The 20,748-nt window shown below is 40.2% G+C and overlaps 1 protein-coding gene across 2 annotated transcripts in view; it reads left to right on the forward strand.

Moving 5' to 3' along the window:
- The window catches only part of neurl1aa (neuralized E3 ubiquitin protein ligase 1Aa), a 35,593-nt gene that overhangs the window by 3,785 nt on the left and 11,060 nt on the right, over window positions 1–20,748 (forward strand). The window contains exons 2-4 of one of the 2 annotated variants that reach the window (XM_086119905.1): window positions 7,267–7,517; window positions 10,824–10,915; window positions 11,072–11,145. In XM_086119905.1, the coding sequence (XP_085976031.1) occupies window positions 7,267–7,517; window positions 10,824–10,915; window positions 11,072–11,145 (417 nt within the window). Of the gene's footprint in view, window positions 1–7,266; window positions 7,518–10,823; window positions 11,146–20,748 lie in introns of both variants that reach the window. The other variant, XM_086119904.1, reaches the window with a different exon arrangement.

The raw sequence follows: 20,748 nt of genomic DNA on the forward strand, positions 1-20,748 counted from the left end.
GTATCTGGTTTAAGGTAGCAGAACCCAATCTTTGATGGGTGGGTTACATAATTGTGTCTGCCAGTGTGTGTGGGAGCTGTGCTTCTCTCCTGCCGTTTTGCCTGAATGTGGGCCAGCGTCTGAGGCTACTGAGAGTGTCAATATTCTATTTGAAATCAACTACATTCAGGATGTACTGTAAACACCTATTAAGAAGCAGGAGAATAATCATCAATCAACGATTTTGATATTGAAATGATGACTAATAAACACAATTATTCATTGACTTCAAAACTCACTTAAAAGAACAAACACAAAATAAATGACTACAAAGTATAATACTACTATGTTAAAATATGTAATATAATAGCAATAAAAAATAAAAATGAATATGCCTACCTCTTGTTCCTGCTGTGTCCACCTTGTCCTCGTAGGAGTAGTCTGATATACCGTATTGGCCCAAATATAAGAAGTGTTTTTTGCATTGAAATAAGACTGAAAAAGTGGGGGTCGTCTTATTTTCGACCATGATGTGACTCCAGTATTTAACTAGGTTCACACTGCAGGTCTGAATGCTCAATTCGGATTTTGGGATGAAATCCGATTCAATATTAAATATGAACGCTTGACTGAGCATTGCACTTCAGTGTTGATCTATAAGATTAAAAACAAGCGCTGTATCCAAAACTGCATCCAACTGGATACCCTCCAGTTGATGATATGATAATTTTGGTATCTATGACCATTTACACCACAGGTGTCAAACTCAAGGCCGGGGGGCCAGATCCCGGCCCGCCAGGTCGTTTTATGTGACCCGCGAAAGCAAATCATGTGTGTGAACTTGCTAAAATCTGTACCCAAATGTCAAATTGTCATGTGTAATAAATAACGTTGAGATTTTGTAAGACCGGATTGGCCCGAATATAAGACAATTTTTTTTGCATTGAAATAAGACTGAAAAAGTGGGGGTCGTCTTATATTCGGGGTCTAAACATTATACCCATTCACGACGCTAGATGGCGCCAGATATCATTGAAGCGAATGCTGAACTTGACTCCCCAGGCCAAAGTGAACCCCTGTCACGAAGAATAAACATAAAAATAGCGGTAGCACGAAGAAGAAAAATAAAAATAGCGGTGAGAAGAAAATAATAAAAGAGATAACAGAAAATGGAGAAACGTAGCGACAATCTGGAGAAAAGTGGGTCGAAGATCGGCCAGGTTAACCGGCAGCTGAGGAGAAGTTATGATGTAATTTAAATTTCAAAAACCAGAAGCCATTCATTTACGAATGTGATTGCACTTTAGATTAAATATTTAAATGTTCAGATATTATGATTTGAATGAGGCAAAATAACATGCTTTTTCTCTCAAATATATTGTTATAATCATTTGTTTCAGATGTACTGGAATTATGTTCTGTATAAAAATTAATTTGGTGTTCAAAAAGTCTTTTTTCAAACTTGAGTCTTGAAAAAGAGGGGGTGGTCTTATAATCAGGGCCATTTTATATTCGGGCCACTCAACTGTATTTATAGAGCACTTTTAGACAGCCATCGCTGCATACAAAGTGCTGTACATGGAGCAACTAACATATACAACAGTAAAGCAACAAATCGGTAACAAAGACAGTAGAAAGCACCGAACGTTGACATCAAGAGAAAACAAAGCATAAAAGAAGAAAATTGTTTATCCATGTAATTTTTTCACAAATTAGGAAGACTAAATGCCTGTGACTATTGTTATGTTACCGATCATTATTTCTTACTCCACCATTTGTGAATGTTGGTTATTTTTCTATTAGACTGCTAATAGGATTTCACATTCACTGCTAGCATTAGCACTGACAATGTTTGTATATCCATTTTCTGAACCGCTTTATCTTCACAAGGGTTGCAAGGCGTGCTGGGACCTATCCCAGCTGTCTTCGGCCAGTAGGCGGGGGACACCCTGAACCGGTTGCCAGCCAATCGCAGGACACACAGAGACGAACAACCATCCGCGCTAACACTCACACCTAGGGACAATGTAGAGTTCCAATCCGCCTACCATGCATGTTTTTGGAATGTGGGAGAAAACCGGACTACCCGGAGAAAACCCACACAGGCCCGGGGAGAACATGCAAACTCCACACAGGAAGGCCGGAGGCGGGATCGAACCCATGACCTCTGCACTGTGAGGTCGACGCGCTAACCACTGGATCACCGGGCCGCCCATGTTTGTATGTGTTGCAATTAAATATAAAATGTGTGTAGTTATTTTTGTTGTGGGTTTAGTTTTACAGTAAACTCCCATTGCATGTCTTTACACAGCTTAAAGCACGCTCGGGAAAGATAGAATAAGATATATTGCACGCTTGCTTCAAGCAACACTGTGCATTTCACAACGTAGTAACTTGCGTACAAACTCGGTGACGTTCATCACATGATTCATTTCTCCTCTATTATGTTTTTTTTATGATTGTGAGTATCCAAAATCAAAATCATAATTACATTTCGATCAATAACCTCAGTAAAAACAAAGTCATGTGTTGTGCCCGGGGTTAATGTTAGCGCTCAAATGTATTTTCGTCATCCATTACGTTGCTTGTAAATGTGAGCAAGAGCAAGAAGTGCAAAACTTTAAACAGAATGCAACAGTTGCTAGGGTGTGACAGAAACATATGTCTGAAGGTCAGATGGCACCGCGGAGATCACTGTCATACAAATGTGACTTTTGGCTTTCGGCATTTCATTGGGCAGCATGTCAACTTTATCAGTGTGTAAAGGAGGATCCCTCACAGGACAGATACACAGTATGTACCAATGGACAGTTCAAAATAGCACAGACACTTGTTTTCTCTTCACGGCATCATACACATAATTTACCTTCAGCCACCACATTACTAGCACTCAGTCAATACACACAACAAACAGTATCATGACACCTCCTCTCTGCTGCAAAAGAAGCATTGTGTTCCATTGTGTAGTTCAGAATGTATTAATTATTTATTATTCTCGTATAATCCAAGTAATGATGTGAGTACTGAAACAGCAGTAGAGCTATACCACTACTTTCCCACTAGACTTCATCAACACACTGTTCTTGTGTTGACTGCTTGCTATCATAGTTTGACGGCTGATAACATACTGTATTCTTTGAATACCGCTGTTGATCTGACTTGTGAAAAAGTATTTCGTTATCCACTCTCTATTGAACACCCGGCACTAAGTCACCACTTTCCTTTTCTTTGATCCGCTCATTTTTTACAGTAGGGCTCAAATGGCAACATGTAACGAAAAGCAAATTAGACATCATAATTTTTAAACACGGGAAAGCGGACCTGAAGTACCAGCGATTGAGCCTGTTGGCCGCCGAAGAGTGAAGTCAATTTTCACAGATTTGGAATGACGTGTAGGACAAAAATAGTGTTCTCTCATGGTGAAGAAGCAGCTGAGCCGAAAGGTGAATCTCTCAATTTACTGGTTGATCTACACTCCTACCCTCACCTATGGTCGTGAGCTGTGGGTTGAGACCGAAAGAACAAGATCCCAGATATAAGGAGCGAAAATGAGTTTCCTCCATAGGGAGGAGAGCCTGGACACCCTACGGTAGATAGAGATAGAATACGAAGCTTGGTCATCTGGGAGGGACTCGAGAGTCGTGCTGCTGCTCCTCCCAATGTTGAGAGGAGCCAGATGAGGTGGCTCAGGCATCTGATTAGGATGCCTCCTGGACGCCTCATTGGTGAGATTTTCCGGGTATGTCCCACTGGCAGAAGGCCCCGAGGACGACCCATGACGCACTGGAGCCACTATGTCTCTTGGTTGGGCTGGGAATGTCTTGGGATCCCTCCGGAAGACTTGGAAGAAGTGGCTAGGTATGGTAAGTCGGGACTTCCCTGTTGAAGCTGCTGCCCCCACTACCCGACCTCGGATAAGCGGTAGATAATGTATAAATGGCCGGATACTTTTAAACAAAAATATGTATGGAACAGTTTTCAGTGAAAAATTGAAGCTGGGAATGTCTTGGAAGAAGTGGCTAGGTATGGGAAGTCTGGATTTTCCTGCTGAACCTGCTGTCTCCAGGACCCGATCTCGGATAAGCGGTATATAATGGATAATTGGCTGGATACTTCATCAAACAATATGGATGTAACAGTTTTCAGTGAAAAACACAACTAAAACTAATTATTTTAAAATAATTGATAGCATATGTGTATATACACACACATATGTACAGATCTATATATGCATGTGATTGAGAGCGCAAATGCTTGTTCGTCTGCGTGCTGTGCGATTGGCTGGCCACCAGTTTAGGGTGTGCCCCGCCTACTGCCTATCCCTACAGCTGGGATATATATATGTATATGTATATATATATAAAAATGCCACACATCGGCCTCTTATCGATGCGTGTGGGTGAGAGTGCTTGGAAGGGAGACTATCCAGACAATCTGTGAATCTACAAAGGAGATTTTGGAAACTGTGTGAAGTGTGAAAGTTACCATAGTTACACAAAGTAGTTTTTTTTTGGGGGGGGGGAGCGGTGGGGACATATTGTGATGTTATAGTGTTATTAAAAGGTGGATTAGATCAATACCCACTGAAGGCCCTGGTCCAAAACTCACCGCCCGTCACTGATAAATATACCTACGAGCAGTGCGATTTGGAGCAGTCTAGAGCTAACAAAGCAGGTCATGAAAGAAATGGAGAGCTCTGGTAGTTCCCTGATAGGGAAGAAACAGGATGATAAGGACAATTTCGTTATCATTCTTGCAGTCTGTCAATGGGTGGTTTTAGACTGTGAAAGATTGCTGAAATATTGACATGACCAATCCATTTAAGATGATGCGGCTTTCATCTATTGTATATTCAAAAATGCCAGTTATAATTCATTATTTATTTATATCTGAAATGTGATGTACAAATCAATTTTGACTCGCTAAAAATAAAAATAGCAACGTTAAAACAAAGATGTTTTTTTTTCTCATTTGAAGAGGTTGAAATTGGATCCTGTTTGTGTCCTGTATAAACAAAAGCATGTTTTGACTGGATTTGCTGTCGAAAGCGGCGCAAGACAACGGCACAGATACAAGGGGTTGCTAAGGAACATGAATTCACACATAGCAGCTGTGCCTCTTTAGAACTCGGTAATGCATTCAGCTCAATTTGCCCTGCGCCATGTGCCCCAAATTCATTTGCTCTCTTGTGGCTGTATCAAGACAAAAGGCCATATCAATGCTTTTAGTGGATACCCGTGCAGGATGAAATAGTGCAAGGGTCTTTCCTGAATAAATACAAATGGCAGGAGAAAATCTGAATCAAAGAAGGAGAAAGAGTGCCACGTAATCTGACGGTCATCGGTCTATCTCTGATATCTGTCACTGCCATTTCAACGGTTTTTCAATCAACACAAATCTATGTAGGATCTGTTGAAGTTCAATGATGATCTTTGCCTATGAAGCACCAACAGTAACTTTGTTCAATATGTTTACCCTTTCATTTTAACAGTCAATTTCCAAGCGTTTTGAGATTTACCGACACCGATGCCCCAATTTTCTCATTTTCATATTCTGTTCCAGAACAATTAGCAACGGAGGCAGCAATAAATATTTAGTGTCCTTTTTCTTCATCAGTGTCTTTTTTTTTCTATCACCATAACAAATTGCACAATTTGTTTTGAGTTTTGTGGCTTTTATTTTGATAAATGCCCAATGTGACACATAAGGCTTTTGTAGCCAGCAGTGTCCATAAAAATCATGCAAGTCAAAAATACTGCACTAATTTCTCCAATGCATGGATGCCCCATTTTTCTTTATGGAACACAAAAGAGTGCCAATGCAGTGAGTGGGGTGGATCTTAAGCAGCACATACCAGGGAGACTATCAAACAAAGCCTTGTCTTAAAATAGTACAGTTACAACGTAGCATGACAGTCAAACTAAACACCATGCACTTATTTATATTTATACTATTTTTATTGTGCATTTGCTGTGTTGCTCACATTCAGATATACTATGATGTGTCCATAAGAAAAGTGGCATATTTCTAATATGCACCATAAAGAGGTGTCAAATTACCGCGTTAATTGCGATTAATTAATTACAGTACATTTGATGTGTAATTTTTTTGGATCGCGTTCATCTAAATTTTAATCTCTGCCTTTATTGTTTCTGTAGCTGGATTGCCTTTTTCTAATAGCCCTTTTTACTGTTGGCTTCCTGTGTTCGAGTTGTTGAGGGTGGGGAAACAACTGTCAGTCACAGCCTGAAGCGGACATTGATTGGCTCCCATTATGTTGGGCCTTGTTTAGCCAAAGCTGATAGGCTCCCAGTGGAGTTGGGCGGGCTTAGTAAGCAACGGTGAGGAGTGGAGAGGTGAAAATGGAGCAGCATGTGAGAGTTCTCGGCACAATGAATGGACAATTTACATTTCAAAAATGCCCTGACGACACAATTGATAAAGGTAGAGTGTTGTGCCTAATTTGTAAGGAGTTTGCGTACCACTGAAGCATCTCAAATTTAGCCTCCTACATCAATGCAAAGCACCCAGTTGCGAGGGCAGCCACCGCTAACGTGAGCACCGAAAGCATTAGCAACATAGCGAGCGAGCCATACATAGCAAAGCTCATTGGCAAACTAAACTCGAGGACACCCCACGTATGAGGTATCGTTGATGTGTCCTCTGTAGACTACTGGAAGTGATTGATGTTTATTTCAGCACTTTTAGTTTGTCATGATAAACAGTGTTATTTCTGAAGTGCTAACTTACAGCACTGCGATTTAAGGGTCTGTTTTATTTATTGTTTATTATCTGAAGCAAGTTGTGTTGAATACTTGTATTGCTCAGAAAATTGTTCTCACTGTTTTTGATATGTTAACCAAAGCACTTTTTAAGGGCCTGATTTTATTTTTATTTTGTAATTTTTGGGAGATTTACAAAAACAAACAAAACAGTGATATTCCCCCTCTTGGTCGAAACCAAAGGTTGCAGGTAGGACTTCGACTAGTCTCAAATACAGCAGAAAGTAAATGGCTAGGACTGCATCTGTCCAAGTCTGTTGAAAAACAATAAAATACTTTATAATGCCACCTTTTTCTTTGATCTTTTGATTTGCCTCAATAATGTAACAAATTTAAAATGAAAATAGGTATTTTCTCTGTAATTCTTAGATGACCTTAAAATGTAGATTAATTAATGACAGACCCTAATTAATTAATCACACTCTTTTTTTAATCGCTTGACAGCACTACATATAATTAAATTTTGTTATGCACATTGATTTGAGTGACTTGTCTTTTCCTCCAGACTCCCTCGGTGGCCCTTTCCCATCCACATCCCACCGCTGTCATCACAAACACAAGAGATGTCTGCCTATCCAATGTGGAAGTGTTTGTGGTCCCCTTCCAGCCAGCCCACTTCTCTTTCACCCGAATGCAAAGGGTTCCCAAATTGTCATGGACCTTGCCCAGAAGATAGTCAAGAGGCAGGGGAGTTTCTGCAATGCCATCACTTTCAGCAACAGGCCCATAGCCCTGTACGAGCAAGTCCGACTCAAGGTAATCAATTTAATATTTGGCTGGATGATAAATCTGTTTGAAAAAAAAAAAACTATTTGAATGAAGTGCAACAAGGAAACACAGAAGACAGGAACTTTCAAATCATGATTCAACCGCTATGTAACTGAATTCACTACAAAGACAAGATATTAAATATTAAAAGTGATGAACTTTACTGTTTTAAGCAAATAATCACAAACATAGAATTTTGTGGCTGCAACACGTTCCAAAAAAGCTGAGACACGATCATGTTTACCACTGAGTTACATCACGTTTTATTTTAACAGCATTGAATTAACATTTGTGAAATTCCTCAGTTCCACAAATCTTTGAAGCTTTGACGCGTTCCCATTCTTGCTTGATGTACAGCTTCAGCTGTTCAACATTCTGGCGTCAACGTTGTCGTATTTTACGCCTCACACATTTTCAATGGGAGACAGGTCTGGACTGCAGGCAGACCAGTCTTGTACCTGCACTCTTCGATTACGAAGCCATGCTGTTGTAACACATGCAGAATGTCGTTTGACAGTGTCTTGCTGAAATTAAGGCTTCCTTGAAAAAGACGTTGCTTGGATGGCAGCATATGTTTCTCTAAAACCTGTATGTACTTTTCAGCATGAATGATGCCTTCCCAGATGACACAGATGACTGCCCATGCAATTGGTACTCACACAGCCCCATACCATCGCAGATGCTATGATCTAGTGCTGAACTGTTTATATCAGTGTTTCTCAAATAGTGGGGCGCCCCCCCCCCAGGGGGGCGCGAGGCTCCGTCAAGGGGGGCGCATTTGACCTCGGGGAACATGCTTTTTTATTTTTTTAGTCCTAAAATAACGTGCAGTTGCACCTCCACTACGTTAGGGGGCAGTGGCGCTCTCATTGGCAGAGTTTGCGCAGGGAGCATTCTAAGGGAGGAAATAAGACGAGGCGTATGTAGCACTTGGCTTCGCTGTGACTGCGGTGGCAGACGAGGAAAGATCGGTGAGTTTACTGTGTCTAAAAATGTTGGTTGCGGACAGCATGAAGCTAAATAAAATAAAGCGCCACTGAAAGACATTACACTCCAATCACACTGATAAGCTGCTCGAGTTTTTTTCCAGCGAAAACGTGCCGAATATTGCCAACAATCATGCCGCTTTGTGACTGCTACTTCAGTAAACTAAAATACAGGTCCCTACACATTGAGCAAGAGCCGAGAGTTGTTGTGTCCTGCTTCAAACCTTGCTTCGAAAAGCTATGCATTGCAAAACATGCTCATTGTATCCATTAATCCAGACATCATCTTTAAAAAAAAAAAAAAAAAAAATTAAAATTTAATATTTTTGTTTTGCTGGTTAAAGTTTTTTTTTTAATATTGCGCTCCTGAGATAATGTTGGTGATAAGTTTGAATGCATTATTAGTTATTGATTTTATGTCATTTTATTTTTCAGTATTCGTATGGTTTGACATGGTCAGTCCAAAAATATTTATAGTTAAATTAAGGATTTAATGTAATTTTTGAATTTCAGATGCACTTTAAATCTTTTCTGTTCCAGTTACTAAAGCTATTCTTTGTTGTAAGTTGGTCCGTATTTCTTACTTTTTTATTCTCTTATACGTTAATAAGGATACAGTATTATGCAAAGGTGTTCTTTTACAATTTTAGGGGACAAATGATACTATTTATAGTCATGCGGGGGAGGGGGGAGCACAAGATGTTTTCCTCTTCCTAGGGGGGGGGGCATGACAGTAATTATAAAATTAAATATAATATTAAAGATAAAATATTAAAATAATTGCGCACCACTGGTTTATATGAACAGTGGTTTTCTGAAGTGTTCCTGAGCCGATGCGACATCGTTTACTCATCGATGTCAGTTATTGATGAAGTGTCGCCTGAGGGATCGAAGATCATGGGCATTCAATATTGTTTGCCGTATTGCATGCAGTGATTTCTCCAACTTCTCTGAACCTTTTGATGATGAAATCCCGAAATTCCTTGTAAATTGAGGAATGTTGTTCGACTATTTTCTCATTTAGTTCATCACAAAGAGTTGAGTCGCGGCCCATCTTTGCTTGTGAATGGCTGAACAATTCAGTGAAGCTTCTTTTATACCTGTTCGCATTTAGCCTGTTCACCCGTGGGATGTCCCAAACAGGGGAGCATTCCTCAACTTTCTGAGTCTTTTTTTTTTTTTTAATCACCTGTCCCAGCTTTTTTGGGAACCAGTTGCAGCCACAAAATTCTAAGTAACAATAACGTGTATTTGAACATGGAATATCTTGTCTTTGTACTGTATTCATTTAAATATAGGTTTAACATAATTTGCAAATCATTGTACTCTTTGTATTTGTTGAACCCAATGTTCCAATTTCATTGGAATTGGGTTTGTATGACACTACTGTTGATTCAGTTCCAATGTCTGTGGTACAATAGAGAAAAACATTTACAATCGATAATCATGGGAAACTGGTGCCGGAGTTTGTTGTTTTACAGAAAAAGAACATATGGTGCGTCTTTTCTCTGACCTTGTTGTTAGATCAGTTTACCATTCAAACTTCACTAAGAGCTGGATGATTATGCCTTTAAATGAACTTTCGTGATATCCTGATCACTTCAGCTAGATAAAATTAAAGCTGAAGTGATCAGGCCAGTATCAAAATGACTGCAGAGAAAATGTGCAATTAGTGCAACTTTATCAGTCAATTACAGTGCCTTGGTGTTGGAACCATTTTGTTACATTGCAACCTCTAATTTAAACAATTTATCTGAACTTCATTTGATGTTAACATTACACTCTTGGTCTTTGCTCAGCTGTAATAATGGAAGTTTTCAGGCTACCCCGCACGATTTGTGGAGAATAGCCGGCCTGCAAATTGAAAAAAATCGCCCCCCCCCCCCAAAAAAAATATTTTTTTTCAAATGTGGAAATATGTATAGAACCGTGGGGGTCGACTCTTATTTCCAAAATGGAATTAGCACATTCAGATTTATGTTCATGTTGCAGATCATAAAATTTCACATAATGGTAAAGACAATTTTGGCAGAACAAAAATTCAACAGACTTTCATTTATGTATATACGTGTCTGTGTGTGTGTGTATGTTTGTGTGTGTTTATTTCTTTTTTTTTGGATGGCTCCCTATTCCAACATCACCTTATGATGCTGTCGCAAATCAGTTTTCTTCATGGGCAAAGTCATCTCAAACTGCTAAAGTTCAATTTGTCTTGGATTATCTTCGTACTGACTGAATCGCTTGGTTAACTTTTTGGTCCACTCTCAAATCACCGACTTCATAAAACACTTTTTTTCCTCCCTGTCAGATTACTAAAAAGCAGTGTTGTTGGAGTGGAGCTCTGCGTCTGGGGTTCACCTCCAAAGATCCCTGCAGGATCAGCCCAGACAGCTTGCCAAAGTACGCCTGCCCAGACTTGGTGTCCCAAAGCGGCTTCTGGGCGAAGGCTCTACCTGAAGAGTTTGCTAATGAGGGGAATGTTATCGCCTTTTGGGTTGACAAGAAGGGCCGTGTGTTCTACCGCATAAACGAGTCCAGCCCCTTGCTATTTTTCAGCGGCGTCCGAACCAGCGAACCCCTCTGGGCTCTAATTGATGTTTATGGTCTGACCCGTGGAGTGCAGCTGCTAGGTAAGCTGGTTTATCTGGGTTAGCAACTAACTAAAATCTCGCTGCCAAGAGGCGATATTTTTACTTGTTTTTAAACATTCAAAAGTGTGCACTATGTTTTCCTCATCCTTTTTAGACACGTCTAAAAAAAAACATTTCACATTTTCACTTACAAATCCAATTACAATGAAGCTGGGATGGTGTGTTGAACATAAATAACAACAGAATACAGCGGTACCTCTATTTACGAACATATCTTCATACAGAATTTTCAAGTTACGAAACGCCTCAACAGGATAATATTGCCTCTGTTACGAAAGAAATTTCAATATACGAAAGGTAAACTACAGTATGGGCTGCTACTCGCAGCTCCGAGTTTTCTGAACGCAACATACTTATAGCTGCTCTGCCATTGGCTATTCCCAAGCATCATCCTGGCATCCCATTGGCTAAGAGGGACCTCTATGTGTGTGGATAGATATGTGTCTATGCAGCGTCCTCGTCATTTGTCCCTCGGGCCATGGAGGCGTTTTCCGATGGTTTTACGTAAATGTGACCGTGACCTTGATGTGAATCACCCAGGAAAAGTGTTCACTGGTCGGACGATCGCTCACTACGCTGATGTTTGCCTTGGTCATTTTCGAAGGATTGTTAAAAGCAGACAAAAGCAACCGTCCTTGGATCAGTTCTTTACAAAACACCAGACAAAAACCACTTCAGTCAGAGAACATGAACAAAAGAGGGCAAAAAAAGAAGAGGATGCAGTTAAAAGTTAAATGACCATTTTTATTCTTTATTCTTTTTTTTTACATTATATGAAATACTAATTTATTGTGCAATAATCTAATTTAGCATGTATTTGTTATATACTTTGATGCATTTTTATGCTTTATAAAACATGTATGTCTGAATTTTGGGTGGCTTGGAATGGATAAGGGCATTTAGATGGAAAACACGTCTCTACTTACAAGATTTTCGAGTTAAGAAATTTCTTCCAGAACATATTAATTTTGTAAGTCCATGTGTCACTGTAGAATGATTTGCAAGTCATGTTCAACTTATATTTAATTAAATACATGACACAGAAAACATATTTAATGTTAAAACTAATCAACTTTATTTTTAGTAAATAATCATACATTTAGGAATTTATGGCTATAACACATTCTAGAAATGCTGGGACAGGTGGCAAAAAAAGACAGAGGAATGCCTGGTCATAGGTCATAGGTGTCAAACTCAGGTCCTGGAGGGCCACTGTCCTGCATGTTTTCCAAGTCTCCCTGTTGCAACACACCTGATTCAAATGAACGGATTCAATGTCAGGCTTTGGCAGAGCTTGCTGATGATCTGATTATTTGATCTGATCAGGTGTGTTGCAACTTGGAGACTTGGAAAACATGCAGGACAGCGGCCCTCCAGGATCTGAGTTTGACACCCCTGCCATAGGTGAGCGGACAAACTGGGAACAGGTGGGTGCCATAATTGAGCAACCCAAATTGCTCAGTCATTCACATGCAAAGTTGGGGAGAGGTTCATCACCTCTTTGTGAACAACTGCGTGAGAAAGTTTAAGGAGGATGATCCTCAACGTACAATTGTAAGGAATTTAGTAAACTCATCTCAAAGCCACTACGAGGTTCAGTTAAAAAAAAGACCATTTTAGACCATTACAAGAAGCTATTGGCACTGATTTCACCACAAAAACAGAAAAATATATATTCATCAAGAATATGTCACAAATTTCACCAATGTGATACTACCAGAGGTGTGAAATCCATGTCCAGAAAGTTAAAAACCCTGCCAAAGTTTGGCTGTACCCTTTGGTGCGTCTTCGCATCTTCTCCTACTTGCTGGTGGCTGAAGCCAAAATGTGGCAGGGTCTTCAGAGCTGTCAAACGATTAAAATATTTAATCAAATTAAAAATGCAACTGTCATAAAACTGAACTCAAATTCACAAAAAATTAATCGTGATTACTCACACATTTTTTATCGTTTCTGAATTTCCTTTTATATATTTTTGTCCTATTTTTCCCCATTTTAATGCTCTCATCAACATGAAATCATGAATCAGTTTTCTATGTGCAAAATGCATATATTTACTGAAATAACAATTTCAATTTTCAAATTTACATGAACATTTTTCACTTGGAGCAGTTATTCACACATAATCTCTCACACAGTGTTACTGTCCATCAACAACAGGGAAAAAAATATTTTGTCACACAACAGCTGCTTTAACGGCTCTTTTTATGGAATCAAAACAGCAATATAACAAAGTGCACATCTAAGGTAAGCTAGTACTCAGCCTATCGTGGATTTAAGCCATGGTTGCATATTTCGTTTTTCTCAAGTTTGCTTTGAACACAGCAGTCAGGCTATGTTGATTCTGTTGGTCCTTCTTGCGCGCAAGTCTCTCTCCGGTTTTGTGTAGACATCATTTCGGATGACTACACTTGGTTCGATGACAACACTGGAGACGTTTTATTTTCGCTAGGTCGCTACCACTGCACCGCTGAACTTCACCGTCACTGTCAGACGCACACAGAGAAGCGCCACCCGCTTTATTTATATGGACACGGAACACTGTAACCTTCCACACAAAATAGTTCCAAAAGTAACAATCGCGTCAGTGGCATACATTGTATTCGACAGGCTACCTGCTCTTTATTCACCAGAGGCTCATCAACCGAGTCTCTTATTTCTCTCCCGAAACTACGTACAATCTCTGTACACAGCTTGTAATGGAGGCTCTCGCTGGCAATCCGTAGTGGAGTCATTAGATGGAATGCGAATGATTTCAGCTTGAGTCGAGCTGTGGACAATGTTGGCAGGCTTGCATGCAGTAGCCATACATTTAGCTATGGCTTCAGCAAATTTGTTCTTCGTCGTGTCATCCATTTTCATCGCTTTGAAATGATCCATAGCTGTCTGTCTGAGACGAGGGGGCGGGGTACTCACGTCAGCTGTGTGCTTGGCCATCAAGTGGTATTTCAGACTCGACGTGCTATGATGATAGCTCAGTTTACGACTGCAAAACATACAGGTAACTTTGGTCTTGTCAGTGGAACAATCTGGCAACTTTTTCGAAGTAAACTTTCCATTCATAAACTTGAGTATTCGTTTTCGGTGTCTCGCGCTGCCGTGGCTGGCAAAACAAACGTGCGTGGACGTGTGCAGCACACTTGTTGTTTTGATTCCGGTTTATTTATAGAGCAACGTAACATCCGCTGTGACGTGTGCCGCGTTAAACTCGCAAAAAAAAAATGTAATCCCGTTAAAATTCATTTAAATTAATGCCAATAAAAATACGCTAAACTGACAGCTCTAATATATATATATATATATATAAACAATGGAAGTCCACAACCGTTTTAATTTTAGAATCGGATGCATTCAACAGAAAGAAAATAACTTGTTTTGGGTATGATGTGATTTTTAATCTTGAAATGGTGCTTGAACTTGAAATAACATCTTGTCTTGGAATTTTGGTCATTGCCTGTGCATGAGTGTTTGAACTATGCTCTGGCAGAAATCCGATGGCTAGAGTAGCAATCAGTTATCTGGCAAGTCTTTATTGTGTTCTTCAGCTCGTGAGAGAAATCTGGGAGAAACATTCAGTCAATGATGGATATTTTAAACACTTGACTATCTTTGATGTTTCGCTTGGCTAAAGTATGACCGTTTTGGATTGGGTTACTCAAAAGTAACATTTGATGTGTTTCGACATGTCAATCACTTCAGTACACATTTTGTATATTTGGCTTGATACTCCAGAAAGTTCATTTCCTTTTCAAATTGACATCCTCAGTAAACAGTTGCTAATGCCTTGCACAGCGTTTCTCACGATGCATGATGGTGACAGCGATGCACCCATACCAGTGTCAGTATTTGTGTTGATGGAAATCTGTACTCCCACTCGGAGTGAAAAAAAGATGCTCCTGCAATAGGCACTGATATCACCAATTGTGGTAAACTTCATTGGTGGCCTGTTGCTTTCGATCAGAGGGTGACACGGGAGTGTCTCATCCCACTCTCACAGAAATATTCCGTCCCGTCCCCGTCCCATAGCTCCCCCGGTAAAAACAACTCCCACTTCCATCCAGCTACTGTTGAGAATGACATCCACTCATGTACCACTCTCATTTGGGGTCAGCCACATTAAAATAGGCTGCATTTTTTTCTCCTGGATAAATCCGCTCCCAACTCCCGTCAACCAAGATTGAAGGTAATGTAGACTCCCCAGAGGGAGCGCTCTCCAGCACACCCTCCAAGGACTCCAAAAAGGGTGGGTACTCTGGAATTCTGTTTGGTGCATGGTGACAAACAACAGGGAAAACTGAATCCAATATTTTTCTTCTTCGTAAGGGGTCTCTGAGTGGTGCGTTGTCTGGTCCCTAACCTAGGATCTGTTTGCCATGGCTGATTCTGCCTGGGGCATAAAGCCCCAGACAACTTATCTCCTACAGGATCATTGGGACACACAAACCCCTCCATCACGGTCAGGTGAAAGCTCATGGAGGGCCCCATGAGAATAACAGGAAATGTTCAACCTCTACCTTAGGGATATCTGCTGGTCAGAAATACGAACATATTTCCTTTCGTAAAGATTGGTCAGGAGTAACCCACCAACAACCATTGCTTCATAGGAAAGGAAAGGGAAGTTCTTAGGCAAAACCTGAATATTTCAGAGTCCCAACATTTTTCATTGTCTCTCAATTCTTCTACTTATTCTGAGCATTTAAGGGTGTTTTTTCAAACTGATAGGCTGGGTCTCAGTCTATTCACTAACTTAAATGTCTCGTTCCGTGCTACAATTAAGTGAGTTTACAAAAGTGGTTTTGTTACATCCCTAATTGTGGCCCTGGTTTGTTTGCTTATCGTGCCTGCATACAAAAATAAAACAAAGGGCTTAAATTTAAGTACCTTGTGATGGAGGTTATTATCATTAAGAATGACCATGCTTAATTCTGCTGACGACAAAGGGGACAGAGCATGTTGCCTTGATCTTTGATATGGCCATGTGTCAGAAGAATGACGCTCAAAAGCCGACAGTTCAAAGCCATCTGGCCTGATGAGGGAATGTGAACTTATTAGCCTTTGCCAAGAATAAAGAACATCGCAAGCATCTAGAACAAATTCCCCTCTGACTTTATCCCCTTTCTATGACTACCCCTCCTCCACTGTCATTTTATTTCACCTCACACATGTATGACCTAATTGCCTGGCCTGGGAAATGGAGGAAATGTTGCTGTTTTTAACTTATATTTTATGTTGTCTTCCCATGAATTACTACTGAGAGCCAAAAACTTCTATTTTGATCTATATTGCCCATCGTCTTTCTTAGCTGAAGATATCTGGGCCATTTCCTTTGTATTTGCTCTCTGTTGTTGTATAACCTTACCTATTGTAAATCTCATATCTTCCATTTCATTTTTTCTTCACCTCTGTCTTCACATTTGCTGACATCAGACAATACCCTCCCGAGACTCCGGACAAAGATAACATCGTTGCGCATGTGCACATCTATGTGTGTGTGCGTGACATAGTAAATCCCCTCTCCCACCCACACTTCCAACACTGGCTCACACTCCTGACATGTTTCATCTGCCCTGGCGAAAAGATCTACTAAGCCAACATCCCTCTCCCCATCTCCCCATGTACAGCATTAGCTTGCCATTCCCTAATCAAAAACATTTACTGTGTGAGCCAAAGTCTGTTAGGGCCAAAATAGACATGCTGTATTTCTCCTCCCATCAACCCTGGCCCTGTGTCTTATGTGTCGTGCTTACAGTGGATTAGCCTGCCAGGTGGTTTATTCTTCCAATCAAAATGGCTCTGCTGGGGGCGGGCGGGCGGGAATCGCAAGCCAAATGAGTTTTAATTCTTATTTCAATGAAAGGGTTTACTTGTTGTACCTTTTGCACTCTGAATCCATCCTCCCTTGGTTCACGTGTAACTGAGCACACACTGTCCTGGTACTGACAAGTTGCACAAATGTGGCATGAATACCAATAGGCACTGTGAGATTGGGCGATTAAAAAGGGGCCACGGGCCAATAGGACAAAGGGATTGTACCCTAAAAACGCAGGTGCACCATCATTGATGGGCAGCAGCTGGTGAAGCCACAAAAGAACAAAACTCACACACACGCACACGTGCATACATTTTCAAGTGGTTTGTGATATTTTAATACTTGCACATGAGTTATGAGTTTTACATCTTTCTTGCACCATTATTCAGGATTTACAACCATTTCCAGCAGAGTAGTTTTTTCAGGGGCTCAGTAATATCGTTCAGCGCAGACATTGGCATATCTTTTCCAGTCAATTACTGCCTGAAGTCTGCATCGCTCAAGTGTAGAGACTTTGGCTTTGGAACCGGATGGTCAGAGTCTGTGAGTACCACTGTGGACGAGGTGAGGGAATTCATATGAATGTAGCTATCGCAAATCCATGATTGATACAATTCATTTATACAATTTCTTATCTAGTCTCTTAGCAATTACTATAGCGAGATAGCGAAATGAAATACTGCAAGTGGGGTTGTTATAGTGTGTGGTTTTGAAAAAAAAAATTGTTTCACCTTTTATTTATCCACATAAGGCATATGAGAACAGATTCTCACTTGCAATGTTGACCTAGCTGCAGACAGCAGAGGTTTTATCAATTTTATCAATGCATGTAAAGTGCTTTCCGTCACCTTGTTGAATTGTGCTATCCAAATAAACTTGCACTGCCTACATATGCCAGCATGTTGTCGCAGCCTGGCTCAGAAACGTAGGTCCGGACAACCTTTCCGTCAAAGGGAATATGTGTACATTGAAAATAAATCAAATTGCTAATTCCTCAACTGATTTTCATGAGGTCTATAGAGGCTAAGGATGTTCTATTAATACAGAACAGAGCTAAAAACTATTCTTACCCATGCAAGGTTATTCCCAGTTGCCCTCTTGTGATTGTACTGCATGCGTGCAACCATAAACAGCCCTATGTTCAGGCCGCTCTGTTATTTTGGTTTTCATGCCGTCCACAAATGTGGAATGCACTTACACTTTGCCCTTGCTACCTTTTTAATCTCACTTTAGGTACACAGCGCGAGGGGCATGTCATCTCTACCTATTTGTACTAGTGATGAGATGAACAACACTGGTGCATCAGCACTGTGCAGAGTGCACAAGTGTGAAATCCCTTATTGGTGCGCGCATTGCTTTAACAAAAAATCATGTGACCAATACAGGAAGTGTGTCGTTTAGATGTGCCGCGTCAAATTGCGTTTTTAAGGAAACAAACTGGATCAACATGTTGTGGGTTTGCTGGATGGAGATTATACCTGTACCTGTGGCAGGTGTTGGAGTTTTGCTTTGCTTCTATATGGATCGTTCTAGAAAATTTGTCTGACATTTTTTTTTTGATCTTGACGCCAAATGAGGTAAATCTTTTCCTCCTTTGGGCATGGTTAACTGTTAGTTTTTAAATCAAATATTTCTACGCTTTTTCTCGTAAGATTAACTTTTTATTTTTGTGTCTTTGAAGTTTCGGTTCCGCTCCACAGAACCGTCTTATGTCCATAAGAACACTTCATCAATGTATCGATGCATACCATCTTCATCTGTTCCCTGTGAACGAATATTTTCTGAGGCAGGGGAACTGGTGTCCAAGAGGAGAAATCTCATTGGAGCAAAGACACTTAAAAACTTTTTGTTCCTAAATAAAAAATAAATGTATGAATAAATCAATATTTGCATTTCTTTCATATGATTAAACAACTTTGGTACACATAATCCCATACATAAATTAAACATTTTAACTATGAAAGATATTACAGACAAATTTGCTATATTTTGCAGCAAATTTTGAACGCTTCTCAGAAACTTAGCTCAGTTAACAAACGGAGCAAATTTAATTATATTTTCAGTTAAAGAATAAAACTAGCAATTGAATAAAGTTGAAATATTATTTCACAGGCTATTTTTGCGTTGCCAGCATGCATTTTTTATTTTGTTTACCTGCAAAGATTTTAGATGTACAGCAGAGGTCCCTATTTACTGACCAACACAAGTATCAATACAGTGTCAACACTGTTTGTGTTTACGGACCAGTTTTGTGTTTAAAAAAAAACACCTTCAAATTAGTAAACCAGTATAACTTCATTATTTCTCAACCTATTTCTACAAGAATTCAATTTTAAATTTGTTCCTCATGAAGATGCTCATTTAAAGGCCCTAATTAGCCTGCAAAACTCACACAGGCGTGGGAAGAACATGCAGATGCCACACAGGAAAGCCGGAGCCCAGATAACAGCCGCAAGGTGAATATGCTCACCAGTTGGCCACTGTTCCACCTTTATCGGACTAAATTTAGTATTTTCTACTTTCGTAAACAACCATGTTGTACATTTAGAATGTGGGTTTTGCCTGTCTTATAAAAGTGTCTGAATCATTTCAACAGTTTTCAGCCCTTTCAGTTCCATTTTTATAGATGAAAAGTATTACATAAATAGTTCGATATTTATTGACAGTGACCTGTTTGACAAATTAAAAACCTCGAGAATTATACAGATTCTTTTATTCTCACAATTTAGGCTTGTTCCCCTTGGTGTATTCCCAATGATTTTTTTTTAAAAGCACATTTTTTAGCATCGTTTTGAAAATTATTGGGCTTAACTCCTTTAAAACAACAATGTCCTGTTCGGCTGCGGCATTATTTGTGTGTGCTCTCCTGACAGCTGTTTACAGGCCAGTGGCTTGACCCACAATCCTGGTCATTGAAGCCAAGAGCTTTATCTGGAGTCAGACTCTTACGTCCGGATCTAATAGAGGCACCCAGACTCGACCAGTACTGAGAGGCTCTTCAGAGACAGACAGGCCTCTTGCCCTTTTTTTTTTTTGCCCCAGTTGCTCTCAAAAAGGATCCCTGATTCTATCTACTTTCTGCAGTGTGTGTGTGTGTGTGTGTGTGTGTATGGGGGGGGGGGGGCAAAGGGGGGGGGGGTCAAGAAGTCTTGGCTAGTTTCCTTACTCTGTATACCAGGCTAATTTTAACCACCACTGAGCAGGACACTGAAGAGAGCGCAAGCAGAGTTGTTATTTTGAGCAATCATGTCACGTTCTTAGATGAGCCACTTTATCTCTGCTGGAGTAGTGCCAGTGTGTGACCCTGTGTTCTTGGCCAGAAAATTGATGGATGTGTTGTGTGGCTTGGAAAAAAAAGTCAGTTAACCTCTCACCCCAGCACATGGACGAAGTGTATGTTTGCACTGATGGTAATGTGCTGTGTGCACTCTCCGCAATACGAACTATAGCAGCCTGAATCGCGTTTTGAAGCTTCCCATACAACTTTTTTTGAATCCTGAAAAAGATAGTGGTAGTCAACGAAGACGTGCCTTGCAACAGAAATAGAATGTGGGTGATAATCATGAGCAATGTGTGGGTATATTGAAAGGCGAGGCTCACTCTAATTCAATTGAATGGGCCGGCGTGGCGCAGGCTGCTTGTACATTTTTAAAAGCTTTAATCCACTGGTAATCGTGAAATTATAAATATGGTCATGTATTGTTCGAAAACACAATATGTGTATCGTATATACTAAACAGCACATGGTTGTGTCTTGCAAATGGCGCTAACCC

Source organism: Hippocampus guttulatus, chromosome 9 (genome assembly GCF_054856545.1).
Source record: "Hippocampus guttulatus isolate MCC_2025c chromosome 9, RoL_Hgut_1.0, whole genome shotgun sequence".
Classification (NCBI taxonomy): domain Eukaryota; kingdom Metazoa; phylum Chordata; class Actinopteri; order Syngnathiformes; family Syngnathidae; genus Hippocampus; species Hippocampus guttulatus.